The sequence below is a fragment of the Apus apus genome, chromosome 2 (genome assembly GCF_020740795.1).
Source record: "Apus apus isolate bApuApu2 chromosome 2, bApuApu2.pri.cur, whole genome shotgun sequence".
NCBI lineage: Eukaryota > Metazoa > Chordata > Aves > Apodiformes > Apodidae > Apus > Apus apus.
Window position 1 is genome coordinate 104,014,106 of NC_067283.1, and position 27,680 is coordinate 104,041,785.

Consider the following 27,680-nt stretch of genomic DNA (forward strand, 5'->3'; position numbering starts at 1 on the left):
GAAGGATCACAGAGCTGATGCTAGCACTGACAGTGCACAGAACAGCCCTATTTAGACAAGTCTCTAAACCAACCATTGGCTTCCAAGGCTAATTGGATTAACTAGAAGTCCTTGACCAATTCAGAAGATCTACCAAATTCCCAATCCTGCTTAAAACTAGCACTCTAAGTAATGACCAGTTTGTGGTATCACTTTCACAAGTAATACTGATAAAAGGAAAACCAATTAAGGCAAAGTCTTTGCTGTCAGAAATTTCTGCCCCTTCAGTGCAGTGACATAAGTAACAGATTAAATTATATGAGGGAAGGCTGAAAAGGCACAAACATGCAGCAGTTTGTTTTAGCAAGTCACCATATCCTAGCTTTTAACTTCCAGTCTTTTTTTCCTTCTCATCCTTCTTCCTCAGAAGTATCAAGCCTTGATATTAGTTGTGTATCTCTGCTCTGAAGGAGCAGAATATCTAATGAAAGGAAGATGTGACTGTCACTATTCCTCTACTGCACACAGCAAAACAGTGTATAATTCAAAAAGTCCTTGTACACCAGTGGTTTTCAGCCTTTTCCATATCAGCCTTTTCCATATCATATCACACAAGAGAAATTTCCAGTCTTCCTACTTCCTCTCTGTTCACTTATGAATAAATTATCTGTTAACTCAACCCACTGGTCCAATATAGGAAGATCTAAAACTTTATGGACATAATCAAATACTGTATCAGTCTCTTGATAGAGATGAATTTGGTCTTGGTACAGAATGCAGTGCTAACTGGACGTACTGCTGAAATTGTGCAGTTTCAAGAATTCACTGGGTTAAATCCTAACCACGCTGAAATCAGTGGCAAACAACCATTCAATGGCCATGGTCTATCTATCATTATTTAATGAAAGTCAAGAAATCACCACTACTTTGGAGCAGATGTTACTGTCCTATTTCTGACACTCCTTTGATTTCTGCTTGCCATGCCTGCTTACCAAAAGATACTCCTGTATATTTTCTCCATCATGAAAAAACTGCAGGGGACTAGAGGAACCCACAGCATCTGATGAGTTTAGTGGTAAAGCATGTTTGGTATTAGAAGAAACAGTTGCTTCTCACATCCCGAAGAGTAGGAACAGGCTCCTCTTCACCAAGGCTCCTAAATAACAGAGATCTGCTAACACAAGATCAAACAGACTTGCAGCTGCAGTTAGAGCTGCTCTTCCCCTTTTTTCATCCTGTGATCTCTCAGTGGTTGTGCAGACCATTCAAACAGTCCATGATTAGATGTCAAGAAGGGTTGGGCTCACAGATGAACTTTCACATGCAGCAACAGAGCACCAAGAATATTTTTTTCCACACCCATCTTTCCACACCCCACTGCAAATGCCTGCTAGGTGGAGCAAAGACAAATGAAGCTTTTTTTTTTTTTTTACTCATAAAAGTTGCAGAGATAAATTAGGAGACAAAACCATCTTCAGTCTCATAGTATAATGGATACAAAGAAAACAGGTTTCCTGAACTTTTTATGATTTTCAATGAATAATCAAATACATTCAAGCATTCTTACATAAATATGTATTTCTTAAATGCAATATTTTTAAATTTTTGGTACAAGAGACTGGGATTCCAATCTACCTATATACAAACAGCACAGAATTACAAGAAAGTGTATCTAAGACAAATGTCTTAAATTTTATTAAATTCAAAAACTGCAGGAAAAAAAAATACCACAAGTTTCTAAATACAAATAAAACCAAATCAGCTATAATAAAATGGCTGTCTACTTAAAACTAATTTTCCGTAATTTTCCCTTCCTTGCTATTGTCCACAGTACCAGAAAAAGAAATCCTACAAGTGCTTTAGAAATTTGATTTGAATATGATAGTAAACAGTAAGTTTACTACCTAAAAAAGCAAACCATTTAGGCACAAGGCGGCAGAAGAAATAAGCACAAATATCAACCATGCTTCGATAATTTGTCAGTTGAAATCCAGGTGTCCTAAAGACCTGCATGGTATTGTACTCAGAATGTCAGAGCTTACTCTGTGAAGTAAAGGCTCGTTTTTTAATTTTTATTTATTTTTTTAATGTTAACAGTTGTGTCTTTTTTTCCTTCCAGAAAACAGAGAGAAGCTGCTTAAGTCAGTGGTATACCTTACTGGTCAGTGCCAGTGTTCTGGCTACAAGAGTGGCAAAAGTGACAAAATCGGGTCCAGCACCAGAGAATGAGAAGTAGAAAAGCTGCAGTGTGAAAAAGACTGGTTCATACTTGTGTTGCCAGTGTAATTAATAGTTTGGTGACCACCTGCTAAGATAGCATGACAAGCAGTCACATGCTATTTGAAGATAACAGCTGGGCTGGGTCATCAGCTGCTCTCCAACAGAGCAGTGATCAAGGTGAAGAACTGATGTCTGCTGCTCTTCTAACTCCACCTAAAGGAACTGTCAAACCAAAAATTAAATCATAACAAAATTAAAACAAGTGTTCCGTATTCCAGATTCTGTCTTTTACCCATCATTTCATACTTGTCATTCTAATAACAGGTGCAGTTCCACTGTCATTCATAAATACAAAATTTTATTTGCACTTCATTAGTTTAGAAAGACCACAATGTTTTTCAATACCACAACATTCAGGACACACCAAGTTATTCAAATATGTAACTACTGATTTACCACAGCTAAACTAAACAGTGCATTTTAATAAAAGATATTCCAAAGATATAATTCACAAATTCATTATCAGACAAAAATCTAACACAGTATTTGCTTAATGGGAATAAATTCCACCATTAGGAAAAGAAAATAATTTTACTTTAGGATCCCTTCCCCCCAACCTTACAGATGTCCAGACAAATACACATATATATTCCTTAACGTATCATCTTATTTTTTTTAAAAAAAGAATTTGTCTAGGACAGCAGCATTGCTTTTTATACCTTCTTTTAGAGCTTGAATATATCTCCATTCTTTTATTGAAACTTAATGATTCTTGCAACCAAGTTTATGCTTACACAGAAAATTATATATGCTATTTCAGAGTGCAATCTTAGACCTGCACCAGATGTGATGTCTGGGTATACAAATAAAAGGGTGCAGCATTAAACAAAATAAATAAGACTGCCAAAAATTAAACTTAGCTTTTCAATAAATCCAGTCAGCAGAGGATGCTACAGCCAAAAATGTCTTCACTACATTGAAAAGAAACATAATGCTGATTATGAAAGCTTTGTACATAAAGTCCTCCGTTTTTAAAAAAATTGTCTTTAAAATAGTTAGCAAAGCACCATATACTTATCTTCATACCAGAAGAGCTTCTGCCTGCCTGTTTAAAATAACAAGAACTATTACAACATTTATGTCAAGAATAGGTATAGTTTTAATTTCTCCTCCTCCTCGACTGGAAGTGTGCTAAACCCCCACCGATTGTACAGTATTTATAACACTGGGGCAATCAATGAAACATCATTGTGAGGGAGAGGGGTAATAATTAAATGTTTTAGCTGAATCCTACACAGGATTGCATATTTGCATATTTACAAGTTAGTGTGTAGCTCTGACTCGAATAACAAAGTGCAACAAGGAACTGCCAAATGATTGTAGTGCAGAGTAGTACAGATACTTTCTTTACCCTCCCACACCCATTTTTCACTCTGTATGGAGTAACAAGTCAACAGCAACGGACATGTGGCCTTGGAGGAGGCAGTTCTGGTGGGATTTCTGGCTCTGGTTGCAGGGACAGGATACTGTTGGACAACTCATTTCTTATAACATCCAGTGGCATCTTAAAGAAAAGAAAAATCACCTGTAAACAGTCATAGAACTCTGCACAAGGAGTTTGTTTCAAGAGTTCATTCTCAGCCAAAGTCTCAATTTAAGGATCTTTTGGTTCTTATTTTTGGTTCTTATTAATGAACTACATTTGAGCAAGTTTTTCTTTCAGAAAAAAGTTACAAGAGATTGTCAAAATAAAGCCACTTCCTAAACCAATTACATCAAATTACAACAGAACTGCCCACAAATCAAAGCAAGCAGAGGTACAGTCAAGCTGCTGAGACATAGTAAGGTCATAGGAAAGAGAAGTATAGCAAAGGGGACCAGATGCTTATAAAATTCAAATGCAATGTTCATTAACTGAAGTGTTCAGCAGAGTCTGTGAACTACATCATGTCCACTATTATTAACCAAAAATTTCACCCGACACTGTGGACTCACCCTCTATGTCCTTCTAACAAGTACCTGCAGTCATTATTTAAACACTGACCATTTATTTGTGGCCAGAGGAACTACCACCTACATATTTTACCTTTTTCAGAATGTCATCAACAAGTTTTAGAAATATTTCATCCACATTAAAATTATCCTTGGCACTGGCTTCACAGAACCGCATCCCAGTTATTTGCTGTGCAAACTGATGAAAGAGAAAGTAAATTAACTACGTGAAGATAAGCACAAACAGCAACAATCAGCAAATATACACTCCTCACAAAACCTTTCAAAAACTCCCACAACTTTCCCCAAATCTGTGACTGAAGTCTAATTCAATTAAGGACCCTGACTCTCCAAGGTATACCAAATATTGCCACATATAGCTGATTTTCACTTAAAAATTGATTTACTGGAAAAGTGAGCTGCATTTTTCCAGACTTAAATTTGAGTTGACAAGGATTGCTGCAAATTGCCTAAAACTAAGAAATTTTCAGAAGAAAAACAGATCTCAATCTTATTAATAAAAGGAAAAAAATGGAAATACAGATGTAAGAACTAGCCTTGACTCTCCAACAGAAAATGCTTTGTTTTCCAAATGCATAATAGGTAGCTGAAGGAAAATATTTGTATATGTCCATAGTGATATTGCCCTGATAAAGATGGTGCTATGAGTTTTAAGCTAAAGCATATTCTCTTGTCATACTCCTTACCACTTTTGGAGTTGGAAGAGACCAAAATAAACATGAAAACAAAGGTGAGCTAAGTAATCAAGCAGAGCTGTTGCCTATCCTAAAATACCACTGGAGAGTAAATATCTGGAAGAAGGCTCACAAGGATGTCCTGAGTAGTAGTGTCTCTATTTGTGAGTCAATATTCTCCTTCAGAGCCCACAAATGGGTATCCTCTACACTACTGTGTAGAGTAAGCCAACTTGTAGCTTATTATTTCTTTAGAGCAAAGACATACTCCAGCAGCAAAGCATGCAATTGCACATTCTGCAAAAGTCATTGCGACATGAATTTTGACAGAACAGCAGCACTTTCAATAGCCCTTTAGATCTAACAGTCTGACCAGGAAGAGCCAAGGACCCTCAGCAGCAATGCCACAGCAGTAACTAAGAATTTGGTTTGACCTCTTCTTACCTTTTCTCCCTGTTGTCGACTAATTTCTCGATCAACTTCACAGTCCAGTTTATTTCCAACTAATAGAAGCTCAGCATCTTCTGAAGCATACTGTAGTTAAAACATTTTTAATTTATTAAACCTAGATACGTAAGATCTTGTAACGCCAACACAATATCAAAAAGAGCAATTTATCTACTAAATAAGGAGCCACACCTACACAACTTATTTGTGAAAGCTCTTCCTAAACATTAATTAAAAATTCTCACCTTCATTTTTTAAATTCCATTTTTAAAGCATGACTTGAGAACTAGCTGATCTAGTTTATCTAAGAATGAACATAATGACTGTTCCACAGACTGGAAATAAAACTTTTTTTTCTCCTCCAGCAGACAGATAAATCAGTAACATCACAGATTTCTACTGACCCTTTTAACTAGGACAATTCTAGTTCACTGAAGGAGGAACTGACAACCATTTTGCAACAAAAACACTGATGTTAAATCCTGGCAAAAAAAAAAAAAAAAATCCAGTGAAAATTAATTCGCATTAGTTTAATAATCTTACATCAATGCTGCTAAAAGTTCTACAGAATACCTTTGAGGAAAAAAGTTGCTTCTTAAAAAAAAAATAATAAAAAGAAAGTACTTAAAAAGGCCTACCTTATCAATCATTTTCATCCATTTTGGTAAATCGTCGAATGTTTCCTTCTTGGTGATATCATACACCAAAATAATTCCCTTGGCACTTCTGTAATAAGCTGAGGTAATGCTGTTGAATCTCTCCTGACCTGCTGTGTCCCTAAGAAGCAGCAGCAAACATTGGCACAAATATTTCACCAACTTGCAAAGTACAGAACAACTTTGTTTACATCTCAATAAGAACACCCCCACACTCATTAGACAATATGTTGAACAATTCCTTCTATATGTGTGAATTTCAGGCAAAAAAAAATAATGGAGCAGTACTTTTATTCATAAAAAGTTTTTGTATCAGGACTACTTATCCCCTACTAACTTCACCAAGAAAGGCCACCAAACAGTTCTGAGATGTGTCTGAGAATGAATGTGTCCAATGAGAACATACCACCAGATGAAGCTGGTTTTGCTTTGTTGGGGTTTGATAGTGTTGGGGCTTTTTTGTGTGTTTGGTTTTTTAAATTTAAATAGCCTTGAAAAAATGAAAAGGATATGGATACATGCTTATCAAACACAGCTGGACACCCAACTATAAAATGAGCAATGCACTTATCATTATGATTCAAGTTTTCACAGCCTTTTTTGATCAAACACAGCAATTCAGCCACGGATCTGAAGCTAATGCAGAAGCTACTGGCAGAAGTGAATGAACAGAGTGAGCAACCACTATGTGCTTTGTGTTTTGAAAATAGATACCTGCTTTTATGCTTACATCTATGAATCTGAGGTGCTCGAGTAACATTTCCATTCTCACTTTCAGCACTGTAGATATTTCAGGCAGGGTGTATTTACACTGGAGACTATTCTCCAGCACTGACACCACGTCTCCTGTACTAGCAATGGTTTATATTCCAAAGTAAACAAGACAGAAGGGTTATTTTTTACTGAACCATGAAAACCTGTGAAATGCTTTTAACCATATCATTGAGCCAGCTTATGGAAGATTTTTGGCAGTTATACTAAAAAAAATAAATAGTCAGTGCATATCCTAAGTCTTAAAATGTGACTGGTATCACAACTAGAAAGTAAGTTATACAGCACTTCAAAGCGATCAAGCATTTGTTGTTTGAGTTCAACCCTCAGAGGCAATGGATAATTTTTTAATTTCACTGTTAGAGCAAATCAAAAGAGGACCAAAATTTAGAGTGGATAGGGGAAAATGTGTGCATGTGTGTTGGGACTCAAAAGTTCAAAAGGAACTCTTTTCAACAGTCACATTTTGGACAAAAGGAGGAAGATGAATTTGGCAATGAGGTTAACAATGGAGAACCAGAACACTTGTAACCAAAAAAAAGTCATGTTCACAAAATGCCACATTGACTCTTTGGAATAATTAATTCTTTTAAAGTCTATGCACAACTAAGCAGTAGAATGAACTACCACAAACCTATCTTGCTCTCAGAAAATCTTTAAGAATTTTAACTAAGTAGGTTTAAAAGTGATATAGTTTCTTCTGAAATTGCCACGAGTACAGGTGATAGCAACCAATCTTTGCTACGTGATTTCACAATGTAAAGCAGTGTTCACTAGAAAGAGATTTGAAGCCTCTGCTTCACAGCCTGTGGAAATATCTTGCCTATTATTTCACTGCAAGCGCTGCAATATGGGGCAGAAGAGAATGAATTCCTACTGCATCCAATTGCATTTTATTTTTATTGAAATTCCATTCTCTACTCAGAACTTCAGAATTACATTCATACAAACCTTTTGGACCATAAAGAAGGTGAAAACAGGTAGCCTGTTTCAATAAGGTAATTCTCTAGTAGTATTTCAGACCAGTTTTTGATGGTTAATTGGTTGTTTTCCTATCATTAATGTGATATTTTTATTAAAACAATACAAATTCTGGCAGCTGAAACTACATTTATGAGCATTACCCAGAGCAAGTAACTCTCTCTTCCGTTACTTCATTGTTATGGTCAGATTTATCTATCTTTAGAAACATTCTTTGAACATTCATTACATGAAAAATTACAAAAATTTTAGTATGGACCATTGATTTTTCAAATATGGATAACATTGCTTTAATGTTTATGAACAGACTTCTCAGAATGATGACCTTGTAAAGCAGCCCCTGCCATCTGCTGCTAATCCACCCTACTGATCAAGCATATTAAGGATGCGATCCCTTTAGTTCCATCATTCTGAGCAGACACAACTAGATGGCAGGTGGAAGGGCATACCTGATGTGGAAGAATGCATCAACTCTAGCTTTGGCCAGAATAACTTGGAAAAAGTTGGGTTTTTTTGCTGGCTGGTCTTCCCCGTGCCCCTACTGGAACACAGAAATAAAGGGGCTATTTCAGAGTCACCCGGCTGTGCCATCAGGTCAGTACTAAGGACCTTCAGCAACTTCATCACAGAGGGGGTACCAGATCACCCGGTTCATACATGAGAAAAGCAGAGGGAAAATAAACACCCTAATGTTTAATTACACTCTCTGAAGATAGTCATCAACATACTGGCTAGGCCTAGGAGTAGGCAGTAGACATCACACTCTGCCACTCCAGCTATCTCCAACTCCACATTTCCCCTAGCCTGCTGAGTGCTGTATCTCTGAGTCTACCTAGTATTATCAACCTCTCCTCACCCCACAACACCCTCAGGCTCTTTACAAGTTTCTTCTCTTCTCTGTACCCTCAGGTCCTGCACTCCCCTCTCACCCAAATATCACACAACTTGTAATCTGGCTTGCTGGCTAATGGAGACACACCACATGCTGTGGCCAGTTTAAAACACCTGCGGACAGCCCAGCTGCCCACTACATTATGTTAAATGGCCAGATGGCCACTGACTGTCACCTACCAGTCACACTCATTACAGTGGATTAGGGCTGACTTTCTTTACCTCGCTTTAAGTCACTGATTTCCCCACACTTCACACAACCAATGTCTCTACTGCCACAGTGTGTTTAAATGAAACCGGTCAACAGGTTCATGATGGTAAGCATGATATTCTATTCCTTGTTTCCTTTGAAAAATGGAAGAAATACAATGAATTTGTGATCTCTAACATTACATTAACATTGGACTTGCCTTCAAATAGTAAGGTGAAAGTTGGAGAACTATTTCTGCAATAAGTTTAGAAATCAACCCCAAGCTACCTAAGTAAGCTGCAGTTCAAGAAGAGCATCGAATTATCTTTCACATGGAAAAAATCTTGTCTTCTACTTATATGCTACCTTTTTTTAAATGAAACTGTAAATTCTTCCTATGTTGAGGAAAAAATGCTAACCTCTAACGCAGAGCTAATATTCACAGCATATCCAACTTAAAATGCCTTCCTTTCATGTGCAGTGCTGGAACAATTAAGTTTGTTTCACTTTATTCACCAATGTTACACTCCTGCAGCTGGAGTATTTTAGTAAGCTATTTGAAGCACTAGTGGAAAGCTGGAAGAAGAGATGAGCATTATTTAACTGGACTAACAGTATGCAACTTCATAAATTCCCTAAGTGATATGAAGTTCTTCTTTTGCTCTGTTCAGAATCGACATAAAGAGTAAGTTGGTTCAATTTAATTCAAACTCCAGAAGTCCAAATAATAAATTACTACAACTTAAGCAATGATTTGGCATCACTAAAAAAAATACAACAGATTACTCCTTTACTAATGCTACAAGCAGTTTTCTTGTATTGATTTTTTCAATAAATTTTTTCTAACGGAAAAACACTGGTATTTCTAAATTGTCATCAGGAAGATACAGAGTATGATGCCTTGACCACCTATCTGCAAAAATGTCCACTATTATGCTTTACTGTTTTTCTCCTTCCTAACAGAAACTAGACATCACTCAAAAAATACAAACATTTCACCAAACAAAAAAAACCCACACAAAGCCCATTTTCATGCGTTGACTCAGACTGCATAAAATGCAATACAAATACAGGTGATTTTAATAAAATTGGTTGGATAAATTTTGTTTTGCATAAATGTTCTCTGTGTCTATCTAAAACAGTTGCTTGAAACAAACACATAAGACTCAAAACTGTTTGCCTCTGTAGTTAATTTTTTGTGAATGGTGGTGTGAAGTGGTAGTAGAAAATATTTTGAAACAAATATAAAATTAACACTCATATACTCTGTGCTTTTATGGAATCTGAATAATTTTTTTTAATAATGCCTGTAAAGTAATTTTAGAGATTAATTCTACTTGTCAAGCTGAGCTTTTTCCTCCCACAAAACCCAAAAATATATTTAAGATCTTTTATAATATGAAAGACTTGTTTCAGAGGTACTGAACAGAAGGAACTATGTTCTGTTATATTTCAGGACTGGTGATATTTTCCTTAGACTACTCCTCTTGCTGGAGATTTCCAAGAAAACCACTGCCCATTAAAAACACTGAGCTGGAAGAATGTGAACTTTTTTATGAGAAACCAACAATTTAAACAACCTTCAGAAGCAAGTCCAACTGTTGTCTTGCCAGGCCACTGGCTTCCTTGAATATTAAACCTGTAGAGATACCAGAGAGTCTCTGTCTCCCCAACAGGGAGCTGAGTGCAATGGCAGGGGCACCACGGCCTCCACTAACTAGGTCATTTGAGAAGGGAAGCCAGAAGTGACTGCTGCTTTTGTCAGCTTTATTCAGGGAGGAGGGCACAGTTACACACCCCACTGGCCTGCTGAGCAACTTGTGGCACACCTGTGCTTCAAAGTACCAGGCTGGGTTTCCCATTAGTTGGTCTAGTTTTCAAGCTTTGAAAAGCTTGAAAGCTTTGATTCAACGATGCTTGAATTCACTTGGATGCTTTCGCTATCCAGTAGCTCTGGTTACTTTGCCCCACGGCCTGAGCTGCATGCACATGTTGCTTCTCACAGAACTTTTAAGCTTGTTTCAGCCAAGAACTGAAACGCAGCAGCAGCGGATTTACTGTATTTGCTACTTTTGGCAGCCCAAGAGGCCCTACTAGTGTTCCAGGTGGCCCAGAGAAAATGAAAACTATTCTGTCTCCTCCGTGCTACTCTACCTTTTCATCATCTACAGAGAAGGGGTTTCTTTCCTGACTGAAAGTCACAGAAATACAGGGAGAGGTACTGTGAAGAAGCAGGGACCAGGTAGGAACAAGTAAGCTAGAGGCAAAAGCAGACACCTAAAGAGGTGTCCTCAGTGCACAGTATCCCATTCCAAAAGGAACGCAGAAGTCCAATTTTTATACTATTTCACTAACACTCTACTACCAGCAGCATGTATGAAGGCTGCCTTCAAAAGGACACCCTGCACATCTAATCACTCAATACATTCAACATAGTCCTGCTGGTTTTTTTTTGTAAATTCAAGTGGGAGAGGTTTGTGGAGAATACTCTCCAGATAAAGTGGTCAGTGGAAAAATAGGTCAAGTCACAATAAAAACACCAAAGTTAAACTTTCTTTTTAAACTGTTGTTTGATTTTTTAAGTAGAATCATCAAATGACTAAAAAAATACCAAACTTTGATGCTTTGAAATGTAATATTAGCAATTTTAAGAAAACAGAAAAGCATAAGCTTTAGAAAGACATAGCATAGTGGTGGACTTGGCAGTGCTAGGTTAATAGTTGGATCTGATGATCTTAAGGGTCTTTTCCAACCAAACTGATATTAGGATTCAGTGATTCAATGAAAATAAAGAGTTTCTAAATAGGCCCAACAACATACACAACATAATTTAGGATAAATCAGTAGAAGCGGTGGTCAACTAATTCCTTTCACAAAAAACAGAAGTATGCCAAGACAGTTTTAAGGATTAAGAACAGCACTTTTATAGCCACTGTTGGAGAGAAAGTGACATTTAGGAGCAGGATGTTGTATGAATGGATTTTATAATATTTTTAAATATTACCTCTTTACATTGTATTTTCCCCCCCCCATTTTAGCAGGGCTTCGTACAGGAGTAATGGTCACATTCTAGCAGCCTATCAATTTTTAGTTTCAAAAGTTTCCTATATCTTACTAGCATATTGTCAATATATGGAAAATAATGGTTTAAACATCTCTTTTTTTAACAAAACATCGTTCCTATAAAGTATTTATTCACCGTGAAGAAACTGTTTGATAAGCTTAGCATATTTCATAGCAAGAATTCATACCAGGCATACAGTAGAATCTCTATGTCAGAATTTTGTTACCTCTGTCAGCTTCAGCAGACCCTGGCTAGCAATCACTGGCTCAACTGCCAGCCTTGTGGTCATAGGTTTCCAAACAGGGACACATGATGGATGAAGACATGCCACTAACATTGAAGTGTTAGGTGACTGATGATACCAAAGGTGAAGCAGCAGTTAACTCAGAGGGAAGCAAGACAGACACATGGTGTGACAAACAGAGTTGATGGTGACCTGCCAAGAGGAGTTAGTAAGCTGAATTCACTGCATCCATGTAGTTAAGAATGAGAAATCACCAGAATATCCCAAAAGTACAACAACGGGTATATTTAGAGCTTTTTTTCCCCTCTGTGGATTGTTAGCAGCTTTAACAGTGTAATTACTATGCCAGTTATGGATCACACACACTGTTAACAAACCAAAGCTAAGCTTCTACATAGTAGTATGTAAGATTAATGAACAGAACACTGCTGGTTTATTCTCTCATAACAATGTTTATGTATTGTACTACTCTGCAAAACAAAGAGGCTTTTCAGCTCATTAATTTCTAAACAATAACAACTGTATCAATCACTGATACAGAGAATGATCATCAGGAAACATGTAACCTACTCCAGAAAGGAAAAGCTTAGCTAAGACTTTGAGCTTTCTGTAGTAGGACACTGGTACCAGTTAAGGTATAGAGTTATTTGTACGGATGTTTTATTTCTCAGTGCTGTTTAGAGTGGATATAATTTACTTAGTCTTGAATGTCCTTCACTTTAGAGTTACTTAATACAGCCTGAAAGAGCACTGCCTATACCAAGTTTTAGAAAAACTGTCTAGAAAATGCTTCAATTTTATAATTGCTGTTTCAACGAAGTTTTAAACAGTCCAGAAAAAAAAAATAATTTCTCTAGAGTCTATTTATGACAGTTACCTTTTGTTGTTTGCAGAACTCCTATTTTTTGTGTAGGTGATACAGCTCTAAGAAAAGGGGCTTGAAACCTCTGTGATGCATAAATTTTTTAGTAAATATATTAATGACCTATTTCTAACTTTATCTCTCCTTCTTTACCCTCACAACAATCTAAGAGCTAGTTGGTTTTGCTTAAGTCTTGTGCAAATGGAGGAGAGGTGGAATAGGGTAAGAGCCAAACCAGCTTATAACAGTTAATAGTATTAGACAAGCATATTAATTCATGCTAGAACATAAAAATTAAAACATACTGCTGGTTGCACATTTGTTTTACTTACCAGATTTGTAATCTAATTTTCTTTCCTCTTAGCTCTACTGTTTTGATTTTAAAATCAACACCTATAAACAAAATACAGTAAACAGAAAAGGAGGAATAAGAAGCAAAAGTAATGAGGGTGTAATTATTATTATTTTTAATAGCTTTTTTTTTTAATATCAATTTTTAACAGTCTGAACGAGCAGAAGGGTTTGCACCACTACAGGTCACCTCAGGGACATAACAGGGATTTGATAACCACTATATTAGACTGTGAGCCACCCACTCTGGCAGCATCACAACATGAACCTTCTACTTTGTGCAACACTTCCAGCAGCAGGTAAACCCAACATAACAGTAAAACAACAGGCACAGTTTGTTTCTCCCTTATTCACATTGGCTGTCAAGGACAAGCCTGCCCTACTTCCAACTGGCACCCATGCCCTGGAGGCATGGAGCGAAACCAATCCCTCCCCATCAGTTTTGCTGTGTGAAGTGGGAGCAATAAACATCTGATTTCCAGGCTGGATGCTTAGCATCTGTAAAGCACTTTAGTAGAAGTGGTGGTTGGTTTATCAAGTAGTTTGCCAACACTGTCATTCTTAATTTCTGTAAGTATTTATAAGCAAACTGCTTAGATTTAGAGAGGGTATTTTTAAAATTTATTTTATACCTGTATGGTACTTTTATCCATCATCTCAAAACTCCAGCCACATTTTGAATGCATGCTAAATATCAAAGATAGAACCATGAAGACCTTGTTATACAGAGATTTTACTTCTATTAAAAAAAAAATAATGCTGGCAATCAACATATAAGACATACTATGGTCAAACAATATCTAGACACAAAGGATTACCAACTTAACCATGGAAATATTTCATCATATAAATGTCCTAGAATATCATAACATTTGTAGATAGTGAACCTCTTCATTTTAGCACACATTTGTACAAGGATTTTTTCTTTATTTCTTCTTTCTGAACACCATCTCTCCTAACAGTGCTGAAACCAAAAAAGGAGAAATAAAAAGACAAGAGAACACGGTTCAGACTCGTACACTTAAACTCACACAGAAGTGTAGCAGCACAGTGTGTTGGAAAGTCTTTTGCTATTTCACATACAATCATATACCAAGGATAGGGATGAAAGTGAAGAGGAAAAAAAGATTTTTAACTTCTCTAACAAAACCTACTCATTTCCCTAGTGTCTACCTTTGGTAAAAGCTGAATGTCCCTGCTGATATTATTCAAGTCAAGACTGGACTTGAATTTGACAGAAAGGACAGAACTTGGCCTTATGCTAAGTTTTCAAAACTCCTGAAAATTTAGGAGGGGGAAAATAAGGTGCATTTAGCACCCTGAAAACCAGTTACACATTGCTGACTTAGCATTTACATCGAAGTGCTTCTAAAGACAGTTATGTCTGTCAAGCTGTTAGTATGAGACAACAAAATGAACTAAGTTTTAAAAAACTAGATACACAACTAATTTAAATGTGAAGGATACATTCCATTTTATATTTTAGCAGATTGCCACTGTTCAGCTAGACTAAATAAAAGAAGGATCATTGATCTGCATTCCCCTAAACAGAAATCACTTCAGACAGCTTGCAGTTGCACAATACATAGCAATAAAAGTATTGGGTTACCACCACAACACTTGTCCTTGTTCTCCATGTCCTTAAAAGTGTCTAGCACACTTATTCACCAGTTCTTGGAGAAGCTATTCAGGACATTTGATGTTTAGACTTCACTCATCAAAATGTAACCCATTCAAACACCCAGTAGGGTTCTTTGGCAATACAGAAGCTAAAGCATTAAACAGATTTGCACTATTCAGTCCACAATTTCAATGGCAATTTTCAAATATTCATATGCAAATTGAGAAAAATATTATAATGATTAAAATGTCAGAGCATTTATTAATACTAACTTTAAGAAATATTTTTCTACACTTTTGAGAAAACACCATCTGTGTTAGAGTAAAAGCAGACGTGAAATTATTCAGCTATGCTCTACTATCAAAAATGTGGGAAATAAGAATTATTGTAATAACTGCTTTTCTATTAGCATATTTTCTGTTTGTTTTTTTTTTTAGGAAACATGCATCCATTTATATTGTTAAAAGCCTTTTCTCTGCACAAATGCATTTAAACTATAGTATGGTCACAGCTTTGTCTACAAGACAGCAACTTTACTTGCTAAGGACAGAAACAATATTAACTGAAATTGCTTCAAAACTCTCTCAAGGAAATCTGAATATAATTGCCCACACATCTCAACCCCAGTTCCCAATCCTTCCACTATCTCATTCACAAAATACTACACAATTTGCCATACATCTGAGAACACAAGTTAAAAAAAAAAAAAAAAAAAAAAAAATCACTTTTCTCTCCAACAGAAACATAAATAGAAATAATTTATGATGCTCATACAGGTGGATATACTTGTCTTAAGCTAACTATTACACTTGTAGAGGAGCTTGATCTGAGCAGAAAATAAAGTTCTGCTGTGTAAAGCCCTGTTGTCGCACACACACAGAAGTCTAAACCATCTCTGATCCAAAATCGTGTATTGAAAACCAACACAGGAATTTCATGTAAGTTTCACTAACTCCATGAACAAAATATTTTTATTTTTAGATAAGTGGTTTATATACTGCTGTCTTACACAAACCAAGGAACAAAAAGGTTTTGTTGTATTTTTAAAAGGAAAAATAAATAATGACCTATGGAGAGAAAAATCCAAGTGTTCCAGTAAAGTAAATTTTCAACTTTGGACCTCCTGGGACTAGTAGGCATCTCACAGGAATGCAATGAAGTAGAAAAAAGCCTACCTATCACAGAGATGGTTTCAAAATAAGTGATGTATCAACAGCATTGTTATTTCAAAGACAGATACTTCTAATAATCTTCTTGAAGTCATACCATGAAACATTTCCCTGTTAAATTTTGCAACAAAGAATGCAAACCAGTAACAGTCTTGGAAAAGCATGTTCTTCTACAGAGCTCTTTGAATCATTTAACACTTAAGTCAGATAGCTTGCCAGAACTAAGCCAAGGTTGTTCAACTGCTCTTTATAATTAGTAATGCTCTGTAAGCACCAACACAATACCAAAAGCTCAATGCCTGCCAATAGTGAAGGAAAAAATCTGGCAACTTCCCTTTTGCACATGAAGGAACAAACTCCTAAGCCTGCCAGGTTCATTACCATGTTTCACCTTAGACCTGCCAAAGGTAGTGCTTTGAGTTTACATATGAAGTAGTAATTTAATTAAAACAACAATACAATAATTTGTTTTCCACTTATATTTCAAGTATAATCTTGAGTGAAAAAAGTTCAATGAAATAAATTATTTAGCTTGATCAACATCAATGAAAATACCTAAAGGAAAAGTATTTCTATCCATCCATCCAGCTACTCCTGCTATTAAAAAATAGACAAAAAACTGTTAATATTGTTTGGAAGTCAACTGGGAAACTAATGTTTTCCACTATTACAGATAAATACTTATTAGTTACACATGACACCTAGAGTGCCAACTGCACCCTTCCATTCACAAACACAGAACAGAAGATGTGGACCAACTGCTGCAAACTCCCATTATTCAGTAAAATAACTGCAAATAGCTCTGTTCAGAATAAGACAGACAAGACATTAAGTCTGCTCTTAGAAGCGGTGTGGGTTTTTTAAAGGAGTGCTTTGTGACACTACACTATTGATGTCAGCAGTATCTGATAAACTCTTCAAAGTCCTTGCTTCAACAAACTCTTAATTAACAGTTGCTCTAAGTGAGATGTGTTTTTCTCAGTCTTGTTAAACCTAATTCTAAGACCGATTAAGTAGAGGCACACTGACAGAATTTTTTTCAAGTTTCATGCTGTTAGTAATGATACTGGTAGTCCTTGCAGCTACTACTCCCTTTAGGCAGATCCCAAACCACAATGAACACCCAACTTAAACGCATTTGTGCACTTATTGTGAGCTCAGTCCCTCCAGAGGCTGCTGTAGTCTTGAAGCTCTATAGCTGCAGAGAGGTGTGCTAGAACATGTGCAGTGACAGACAGTAGCCCTGGCAAAATACTCTGCCAGGCATAGCTACAGCAACCTGTCCCCCACCATTCACCCTCAGTTATGGCAGATATCCCCATAAAGGATGTCACCAACAGCTAACACAAACAAACTACTTAAGCACCTTGTGTCCTTACTCATGCAAACAGAACTGCGGTCATGATTTTATATATAGTTCAATAAAATAAGAAATCGATAATTACTGTTGACAACTACATTAAATCTGAACAACACATGAAAAAAAAAAAAGAAGAATGTAAAAGGCTCTCTCTAGCTGCTACAACACCAGCAAACTATTGCTGTTTTGCAGGGTACCTGGTCTACATTTTAAATGCGTGATGGCTAATTTAGTGTCACAGAATAACCGAATGTACACATGCCTGTGAAGCAAGCACGTGCATGTGCTTAAGATCATAGTGAAGCATGCCCTTTGCCAGGTCACAGGGATGTGAGGGAAACCAAAATGCTTGTCACCATCTCCCCTGCCATTAAAAAGTCAGTTTCCTCTCCATACATCAGGCTTGCACAAATCAATGGCAATCAATGCATTCCATTTTTCTAAAACTATTACACTCACAACAAATAAATCCTGACCTCTACCCCTCCTTTTATGAATTAGAGGTGTGCATTTTGGATGTCAGATTTTGACCCCCATTTTTCTCTGGAAATGCCTTTTTTTCAGGAATCCCAACACACATCCCATACATACATAAGAACAAAGATACAGATCTCAGTCTCTGGTTTGGGTTTCTGATTTTGTATCTAATAATAATTTCAAAGTATACTGATTCAGTTTGCCCTGCCACTTAACACTGCGAATGAGCTGCTGCCCTCTCCCCCTAGGATAAAGACATGTCACAAAGTATTAAGCTCAACAGCACTTACACAGCATGTTGAAGGCAAGGTTATGGTGAAGGATTTTCAAAACTTTCTACAAAGCATAATGTTTTTGTTAATGGCACATGAACTTTAGATTAAAAATATGCCTCATGCAAATGAGAACATCTATTATGACATGTGCTCAACTAAAACTATGCTTTTCCAGGGAAAATAAAAGGCTAGTAGAATAAAAGCATTTTTAAAAAGTATATTAAACACACAGCTAAGCAAACTCTCTGCACTCCTTTCAAAAATAAACAGCCCTAAAAGAAAGAGAACAGACACTCAAAATAGAAGCGCACTAATGAAGTTCTAGATAAGGGCAAGTCGGCGAGGGTGACATATCTTGTCACGGAACCAAACTTGAGACTGTTCCAAACTTAAGCCTGAAATCCAGTAAAGAGAAAATCTAGCCCAGAACAGATCATACATTAATTTCTTGCCCCAAACAGGAACTAAGTTATCTACTAAAGCACAAAGTGAAGCACATACACAACTGGGTTTAGCGTCTCCCTTTAAAGCTAAAATAATTTTTTTTCAGAAATAAAACAAATAGCAAAGAAACAACTTACTATGCATTTTGTTTTGTTTTCTTTCCCTAAGTGGCAGAAAAAAGAAGTGGAAACTGTTTTGATTAATGCACAGAGTGACCTTTCAGAGGCCAAGCTTTCCTGAAAATGAAGTTAAGGTAGGACTGGGAAAAAAGATGAAAACAGAACACAAAAAAATCCCCTCCAACTAAAATCAATTTCAACAGATAACATTTTCAGAGGCCTATTAGTGATTTGCATCAAAGTAATTCAATCAGTGAAAAATAATCAGACTAATTTTAAAGGAACACAGTAAGTCTAAAAATTCAGTGGCTGTATACTAATTAACCATTAGAACAGACATATAATTCAAATATTATGACAGTTTATTTAATTTGAACATCTGATAGCATTATACAGACACATTTTCTAGTTCTGCTACAATTGATGACTGAGGTCACATGTTTCTTAACACAAGAACCACCTTTGTTAGTCCTGGTCTGTAACTAAATACAACACAATACTTACACCTAACCAGAAACTACTGAAGCCAATGAGAAGATGCTCAATAGCATCGACCATCTCATTTACGGGGGAAGTAAATACCAACAAAAGGTAAGTGGGAGAGGGTGAGGGTACAAAAACTGTTTCAAGAAAAAAAACAACAAAACAACAACCAAAACCATTGTGTCTTATTTTAATTGAAGATGTACAACATGCAGTTCATTTTAAAACATTGTGAAGTGGAAATACATATTGCAAACTGCAGCTTTGGAAGCATTAAGTGTTAGTTCAGATATGAGTCAGTTTGAGGATTATCTGAGACAGGAACAGTACACTGTCCATAAAGCTTCAATGTGCAATTCTAGAACGATTAGCACACAGACATTTGAGAGTACTGGCCTAAAATAAAAGTGTACCCATATTTCAACTAGCAACTGTGCTACAGACCAGAATGAGATACACACACACACAAAAAAATAATTTGATAACTTGATTAATATACATGCAGTGACTAAATTTTGAAGGTGTAATTGTAATATGTTTTTAGGAAACCATCAAGTGATTTTTCAACATCCAATATACAGCTTCTAAACATCTCAGATGCTTGATACTTCCAAACTCAATGAGAATGGAGGGAGTTACAATTTCTTTACATTCTCATAGACAGTAAAATTATAAAGCCTTTCATAAAATGTAGGCTTTTGACAATATTTACAGTACTAAGTTCAAAGTACACACCAAAATTTTATAAACAGAATGAGGTGGAAGGGAAGCTTGGAAGGAATAAGAATCTTTGTGCCTTCCTGAACAAGACAATTTCAAAACTTCTGACTACAGAACAGGAAAACAGTGACCTAGCTGTCTACAATTACCTCACCTAAAAGAAAACTGAAAGTGAAGAAAAATTAAATGTATTTCATGAGCATTAGTATTCAGATTTTTAAAAGGCAGACTATTTCAAAATGAGGCAATTTAACATTTTGGTTTGTTTATCAAGATCAGAAGAAATAAGTTGTAAAAGTGTTGCTATATGCTGTTAAATAGTTGCAATCTTAACTGATAATATTAATGCTCTTTCTTGTTGAAGGACAGCCTAGTGAAGATAGTTTAGAAGACTTCAGGATTTTTGTGATGAAAGGCACTCTAAGAAGCCTGTCTCTTCCATTTTATGGTTTAGCTAAAACCATGATTATTCTGCATATTTTTCATGAAATGAACATTTAACCTCACAACTCCCAGAAATAAATACGAAAGTCCATAACCAAGAATCATAGGGCCCTACTTTTTTTTTTCCTTTGCTACTGACACGCTCAGCTGTTCACAGCAAAGACTGAGTTTGACAGCTGCATTCCAGCCCTTGCAAACTAAACTCCACAGTGGACACTGTTCAAGTGGCCTCTTAATTTTGACTGTTGTTTACTTGCGTATTTTCATATATGTACTGACTGGGGACTACAAGGTACCCTGACAGTTCAGCAGTGTTGATATAACCCAGTACCTGAATATTTCTATCAGCTGAAGTTAACATCTAGTTTACAAATGAAAAAAACAAAATCACTTTTGAATCTGCTGTTCTTCCCAACCTCTTGCTAATTAAAACCCCCATACCTCCTCAAAAACCTATCACAAAATCTTAGGGGTTGGAAGGGACCTTGAAAGATCATCTAGTCCAACCCCCCTGCCAGAGCAGGATCACCTAGAGTACATCACACAGGAATGTGTCCAGGCAGATTTTGAATGTCTCCAGCGAAGGAGACTCCACAACATCTATGGGCAGCCTGTTCCAGTGCTCTGTCACTCTCACAGTAAAGAAGTTTTTTAACTTTTTAACTATGCCTGAACCCTGATAATTTATACCATCTACCTACAACATTTTCCTATTTTAGAATATAGTTACGTTACCTTATGAGGTTACAAATGATTACACATAAAAAAATTGCTGACTATACAGGTGCTGTAAAATACACTTAGTAGACACCTCTGAAGCAAACAGTGCTTTTGTCAGCTGCTTTCACCAGGTACTTTCAGTTGCTGTAGTCCCAGCATCACTGAGAAGCGAACAGGCTTCTCTTGCAATTTGCATGTCCTAAACTTATTTGTACAGAACTGAAGACAAACAAGGCAGGTTCATATATGCCTCCTAATTATCTCAAGGTTTTTGTTTAAGACAAAACTGCTTTCTGTGCAACTTTCCAGCCTCCTGCTCTCTATTTGTAGTTTCTCAATGGCAGCATACCACTAATGAGGTATTTGTTTTATTTACACTATTCGGCACTACCCAAAAGCCAATATATAAGAATAGACATGTATTCACACCTTGAACATATGAAGATAAAAGATGGGTCAGTTCTCACAGAAATACTTATTGATCAGGACTTTCTTCCTTTTTTTGTATACAAGCAAAAACCTCGAACGCAGAGTTGATTTTGGGTATAAAGCTAGGGTATCTTACTGCTACTTTGTCATCAAGTCGCAAAGCAAGAAGTATCTACTTCTACCCCTTCTTCCCTCTTCCCCACCCCACCTAAGTTTTCAGTATCATCTTATGGACAGGAAAAAAAATATCTCTAAAGAATAACTAAAATTAATTAAACTTGTCAGAAAGAGCCCAGAAGCACATACAAGTGTGGCAAAAAGATAAATGTTCTTCTAGTTGATGCAGGATTTTTTTTCTGAAAATGTTGTGTAGATTGCTTTTCTTCTCAGATTGCATCAAATGACTAAACTTGTTTAAAAACCAAAACTTTTATTATTATTTAGTAAAAAGTTATTTTTCAAATGGTTAGTAAGCCACATACCATGTTTGCATTGCTTGTGAAAATGAATACTGACCAAAAAAAGAAGAAATTTAAAGGGCAGTTCAGAAAAATAACCAACATTTACTTTTAAAATGAATAGCTGACACTTGTAAGTGAATATGATTACTAGATGACAAACTATGGGAATGAAAATTAAGATTTGTTTTTAGTCCACATTTTTAAGAATAAAGAGAATGAAGAAATGGTTTGAAATATGACAGAAGTCCCAAACATATGAATACATATATATAATTATAACTATATATTCAGGTATCATTTTACATGTCTGCATATATATTAAAAGCAGAAGCTGCCTTACTTAAGATGGCTCTGGAAAAAGATAAATCTGAAGTTTTCACCATTACTATTGCTCATTTGATGGAAGCTAGGCATTTTGCCTCGACTCGGGTATTTTAAAAAGAATTGACAGGGAAAATTCTGCTTGGAAGAAAAAACTAAGGAGCTCTGTAAATCTAATGAGTTCCTAACTTACACAGCATTTCACACTAACAATAAAACAGGGGGAAACAAGGTGGAAGAGCACTTAAGCCAAAGGAATCCTTAACATCACAGCACATTTGCATGCCACTGATCTGGATCCCACAGGCTACAATTAATCCAAATCTGATTCTGTATGATAACATTTCCATCTTGATCCACAAGAACTCTTCCCATTACAAACCTAGCTGAGTAGCTCTACCTATGTTTTTGCCTGTAAACCAGGCCTGAAGGAAGCTTTTGTGTTTACTACAAGCAGTACTGTAGTTTCCTGTGAATAATTGCTAAAAGGAGCCAGCAATGCAGGAGGAACCTTAATTGCTCTGATATTATCAAGTGTAAGGCCTCTTTTCTGGGATGCTTTCAGACCTGCTGGAAAAGAGCTAAAGTATTAAGTCTAGGCCTCAGAAACTTTATGTACTAAGTCACTGTGTAAAAGAAATGCTGAAGAGTTCAACTTCATTTGAGGGAGCAGGAGAGTCAGCCACCTGACAGGTGAGCCAGGAGAGGGCCTAAGGTTCAGGTGAGCAGGAAGCTCAGGTTCAGAGAATAAAACCCAGACAGAGGGGTAATGCCTGGGGAAAAATTAGATGGACAGGAAATACTGTAGAGTACAGGAATTTCATAGATCTGCCATGGAAGAAAAACAACAGAGGGATTGAGAATAAACTAGGATTTGGTGGATGTAGGTAGGACATGAGACTGAGCAGTAGCTGGACAGATGCTGGGAAGAGCACAGAGGCCTTTGACTATTAAATAAAGGGATTCTGATGAAAAAAAAGGGGGTGAGACAGCACTGTGTTTAAAAATTAATACATAAATTATAACATAACCACTGTGGAGATCTGAACTAAGATGCATTTATTTTGGGATAAGAACTACTTGACACAGGGTAGGGAGGTGGGAAGAAGAAATGGCAAGCACTCTTCCTTCACCATCCACTACTGAATATTCTCACAAATGTGGCAATCAGTATTTATCCACTACCTTTGGAAAGATCACCCCTTTTCATGCCAAATTGGGCTTACTTGTTTTTAATTGTCAGGAGCCTGAAAAATCTCAAAGCTATAGTTTTGGATTCTGTTCCTGTGCAAATAATGCAGGTGCACCTGGGTCAAGTAACAAATAATAAACCAAGACCAAACTCTATTAAAAAAACACAACAATCTGTGTATTTATGTTTGTTAATAAAGCTAACAAGATGTAAATATCACCCTCACAAGCATTATTCTACCATAGAAAAGAAGTTACCTTAACTACTCTGAATTTAACACTGGCACGAAGAGTAATTTTACATAATTGCAGATACAGAGAAACGTTTCTAAAAACAGTTTCTGTGCCAAAACAAGTAATAAAAGTTATAACATAATAGTGAGAACAAACATTCAGACCTAGCACATAAAATTGGAAACATCATCTACTTCTCATCTGACAGCCACATCCAAAAATCAGTAAATATTTGAGCATATTGAGTATTCTCAGTACTATGTAAATAGCAGATTAAGAAGAAACAATATTCTATGCAACTAATTTAATGCCCCAAATAAATACATCAAAAGAATTTTAGATCAACAGTACATTGTGTGCTGCTATGAATAATGTGCTGAAATCTGCCAAGCTATTTTTGATCACTTTCAAAGAACTTCAGTACTTGAAATGAGACTGAAGACATGTTGATGTGTTTTTATAATAGAATTTACCAATCCGGCAATGTAGTCTTAGTAAATACTCTGTCTTTCTTAATTGAATCCACACCTCCCCTTTTCAGCAGAAACACTCCACTTTTGAAGGACACAGCAGTATTATCCTAAATAGCCCTTGGGATAGGAGGTAGCCAAACTTTTTGGACATTTGCAATTCTTCCACTGTCAGAGAAGACCTTCAAGCAACCTGTACACTTTCATACATAAGGCTAAGGTGTTAAATATTTTTCCGCTTGGCCCATACTTCCACAGGTTTAGCAGAAATCATAAAAGTAAGATTGAGACCATTAACACCAAGGTAAGGGAGTAAATATGTATTCAAGCATCCAATTTTAAATACAGCTTCACTGTTTTTAATTTAAGGTAGGTACAGCAAATTTTAGTCATTTGTTTGGTTACACAGCTTTTCAAAGGTATATTCAGTTTACATAACTTCCTCTGTAATTGGATAAGTCACAAGGTTTTTAAACAATGTTTCAAAACACATTCTCCACTTGTAATTCTTGAAAACCACTGCAGTTAAGTGGTGACAAAGAAAGAGCTTTATGATTTCAACTGTGTATCAAAGTCTGACCTCAGGTCATTTTGGAGTATGGGTTATTTTCAATTTACATGAACTTCGAATAGCAAAGATTACCTTTTCTTACTCTGCAAAAAGCAGGGTGCAAGCTGGCTGTGAAAAGCTCTTTCGTTTAGCAGGCAAAGGATCTGGGGGAATCTCAACAGCTCTCAAGTTTAGTCAGAGGACCTTGAAAGAATGCCATTACTGTCGAGTCTTTCTATATGTATTTTGGCACAAGCTGATTTCCCTACGCTGCTGTATGTTGGCACACTTTGTATACCAAACATTACATAACCTTCTGTCTAGCAGCTCACCACCATTCATTTCCTTTTTTTTTTTTTCCCTTTTATTTTCTTTCTAAAAGAAGGAAGCCTCTCTGCTTCAATCACTGTCATAGTTATCTAGCAAATCACTTTTGCTTACAAGGCACCAGACTGGAAGTCTGGACCAGGATCTAGAGTACCCTCTTTGCACTTCTCAAGATTCTCATCAGGCAACAAACCCTAGTTATGGAGAGCAGCCCAGCCTTCAAGGAACCCTTAATGTAGGGTCAGTCCAAAGAAGAGAAGAGGCATGTGAGTTCAAAACAATATATAAACCTGGTGAATTTACAAAGAATACATTCCACTGTGCTATTTCCTCAGCTGTACCATATATTTAATTAAATCTGTCAGTCTACAGAAGCCATCAGCATTTCTTCATTACAAGACATCAACTGAGGATTATGCTTCTGGTATGCTACCATTGTCTTTCTAACTTCTATGAGGTTAAGTTACCACCTTAAAATGAAAAATAAATTCAATAAAATTGTATCAATGCTAACAGTGCTAATCTGTACTACCAGATTTGGATTTTTAGAGGACCTAGGAAAGAATTAAACTGATGAAATACATGCTAAAACCAAAGTAAGAGTAACTGTGTATTATTTTGTCTTGGGAAGATAGTTTTGGATAGTAATAATTCAGTTTTTAGAAGGCAATACAATCACTTTCCATCAGATGCTATACGTTTCCTCATGTTCCAAGCTACAATTAAGCTAAGCAGACATATGTTCCAATGACACAGACTTAACAACTGCCTTGCTGCAATACTCAAGAGTTCAACTCCAAGGCTAGGGCTCTAGTAACAATGCAGGCTAACCAGCTTGTCTTCCTCCCTTTACACATTTGTGCATCAAAAGACAGGAGGCATTACATGACCTCCAAGGTTTGTAGAAGTGACTAAATAATGAGTAAGACACCATCCTGCAGAACTAGGGGTTTGCTCTCCGGTTAGTTCTGTGTTCAAGTCAACAAACAAAACATTCACCTCCTCAGATCTAACATCGTGGCGAGTTTCTTTATGAAAGCATACCAGGATAAATCAGACTATGGTCTGGAGTAGTAGCTGGCGTCCCATCCAGTGAATTCACACTCTGCAACTTTTCAACTCCTGGAACAGTTTTGTTTCCTTCCACAAAACATCTAAGGCTTGCGCACAATAACCTCTTTTACCAACCATCAAAAACCTATTCTTTTTGAACTGTGTCGCTTGTTGTCAGCGTGACTGAAACAGGATACCCAACACCTTCTCAAAACTTGCAAGAAAAATTAAGGCCTCGGCGACCTTTCCATCACCAGCTGGGAAGCCTGGCACCGAGGCTCCCCTCGCCCTGGGGATCGCCAGCCTCCCGCTGCCGGGGGGCACACGGCCCAGCCACCCACCCGCGGCGACTCTTCTAAGGCGGGGGGCCGGGCGGGGGAGGCCGGGGACTCCCTCCCGCCCTCAGCACCCCGAGGAGAGGAGGAAGGGACAGCCCCCGAGGGGAAAGCCTGGGGCCGGCACAGGAGGAGGGGGCCCGCACCGGGGGGAAAGGCGGGAGAGGAGCCAGGGAAGGCGGCCGCCCCGCCAAGCCCCGCGCTCCCACGGCCGAGCCCCGCGGCAGGGCGGGCACGGCCGGCACCGGGACGAGGAACACCCCCCTCCGCCGGGACGGGACGGGCCGGGCCGGGGCGCGGCCCGAAGGGCTTCCTTACCCACGGTGGACTTGCAGGCCTCGCAGAAGGTGTCGTCGGTGAAGCGCTCCATGAGGCTGGTCTTGCCAACCCCCCGCGACCCGATGATGATCACTTGCAGCTTGAAGTCCGCGGGACGCGGCGGCTGCTTCCTGCGGCGGGACTGCCCACCGGAGAGCGCCGGCGAGCCCCCCGCCGACCCCGCCCCGAGGTCCAGCCCGCCGCCCCCCACCCTGCGCTGCGGCAGCCCCGAGCCCGGCTCCATCAGCGACGCATGCGGCGCCGCGCCGCCGCCGCCGCGCTCCCTCCCCGCCCTCCCCGCCACCGGCGCCGACGACTGCGAGGCAGGAGGGGGAGGAGGAGGAAGGCAGCGAGGACGAGACAGCACTGCCGCCCAGCCCGCCCCGGCCCGGCCCGAGGGGAACAGCAACAGGAACGGGAACTGCGCTGCTGCTGCCGCCGCCGCCGCGACCAGCGGCGCGCCCAGCCCCGCTCCCGGCCGCGCAGCGCCCCCTACAGCGCCGGAGCCGCGGCCCCGCGCCGCAGTGCCGGGGGCGGGGAACAGCCGCCCGCCCTTCCCGCCCCGCTCCGCCCTTCCTCCGGGATTGGGCCGGCCCGCGGGTTCCCGCCGCCCCGCCGGCGTCCCGGAAGGCGGAGTAGGGCGGGAGGTCTCACGCTTCAGGCCTGTGCGTTAGCGCAGCGTTAGTGCGGGGATGCGGGCCCCGCGGAGCTTGCGCCGTCAGGGCGTGCTTCGAAGCGCGGTGCCAGCTGGGCCTGGCGGGACCTCCCCGAAACTTAGCGTTGAAGTAGTTAAACAGGCCCCAGCCCCGGTCTGGT

General features: G+C 38.3%; 1 protein-coding gene across 1 annotated transcript; it reads right to left on the reverse strand.

The window, feature by feature from the left end:
- Positions 1-1,646: 1,646 nt before the first annotated feature.
- On the reverse strand, positions 1,647-27,123 carry RAB12 (RAB12, member RAS oncogene family). Its single transcript, XM_051610022.1, has 6 exons — positions 26,865-27,123; positions 13,325-13,385; positions 5,972-6,110; positions 5,331-5,420; positions 4,286-4,390; positions 1,647-3,763 (listed from the first exon to the last, which is right to left on the reverse strand). Exons 1-6 carry the CDS (start codon positions 27,106-27,108, stop codon positions 3,650-3,652), a joined length of 753 nt encoding a protein of 250 aa, XP_051465982.1. The 5' UTR covers positions 27,109-27,123; the 3' UTR covers positions 1,647-3,649.
- Positions 27,124-27,680: the final 557 nt, after the last annotated feature.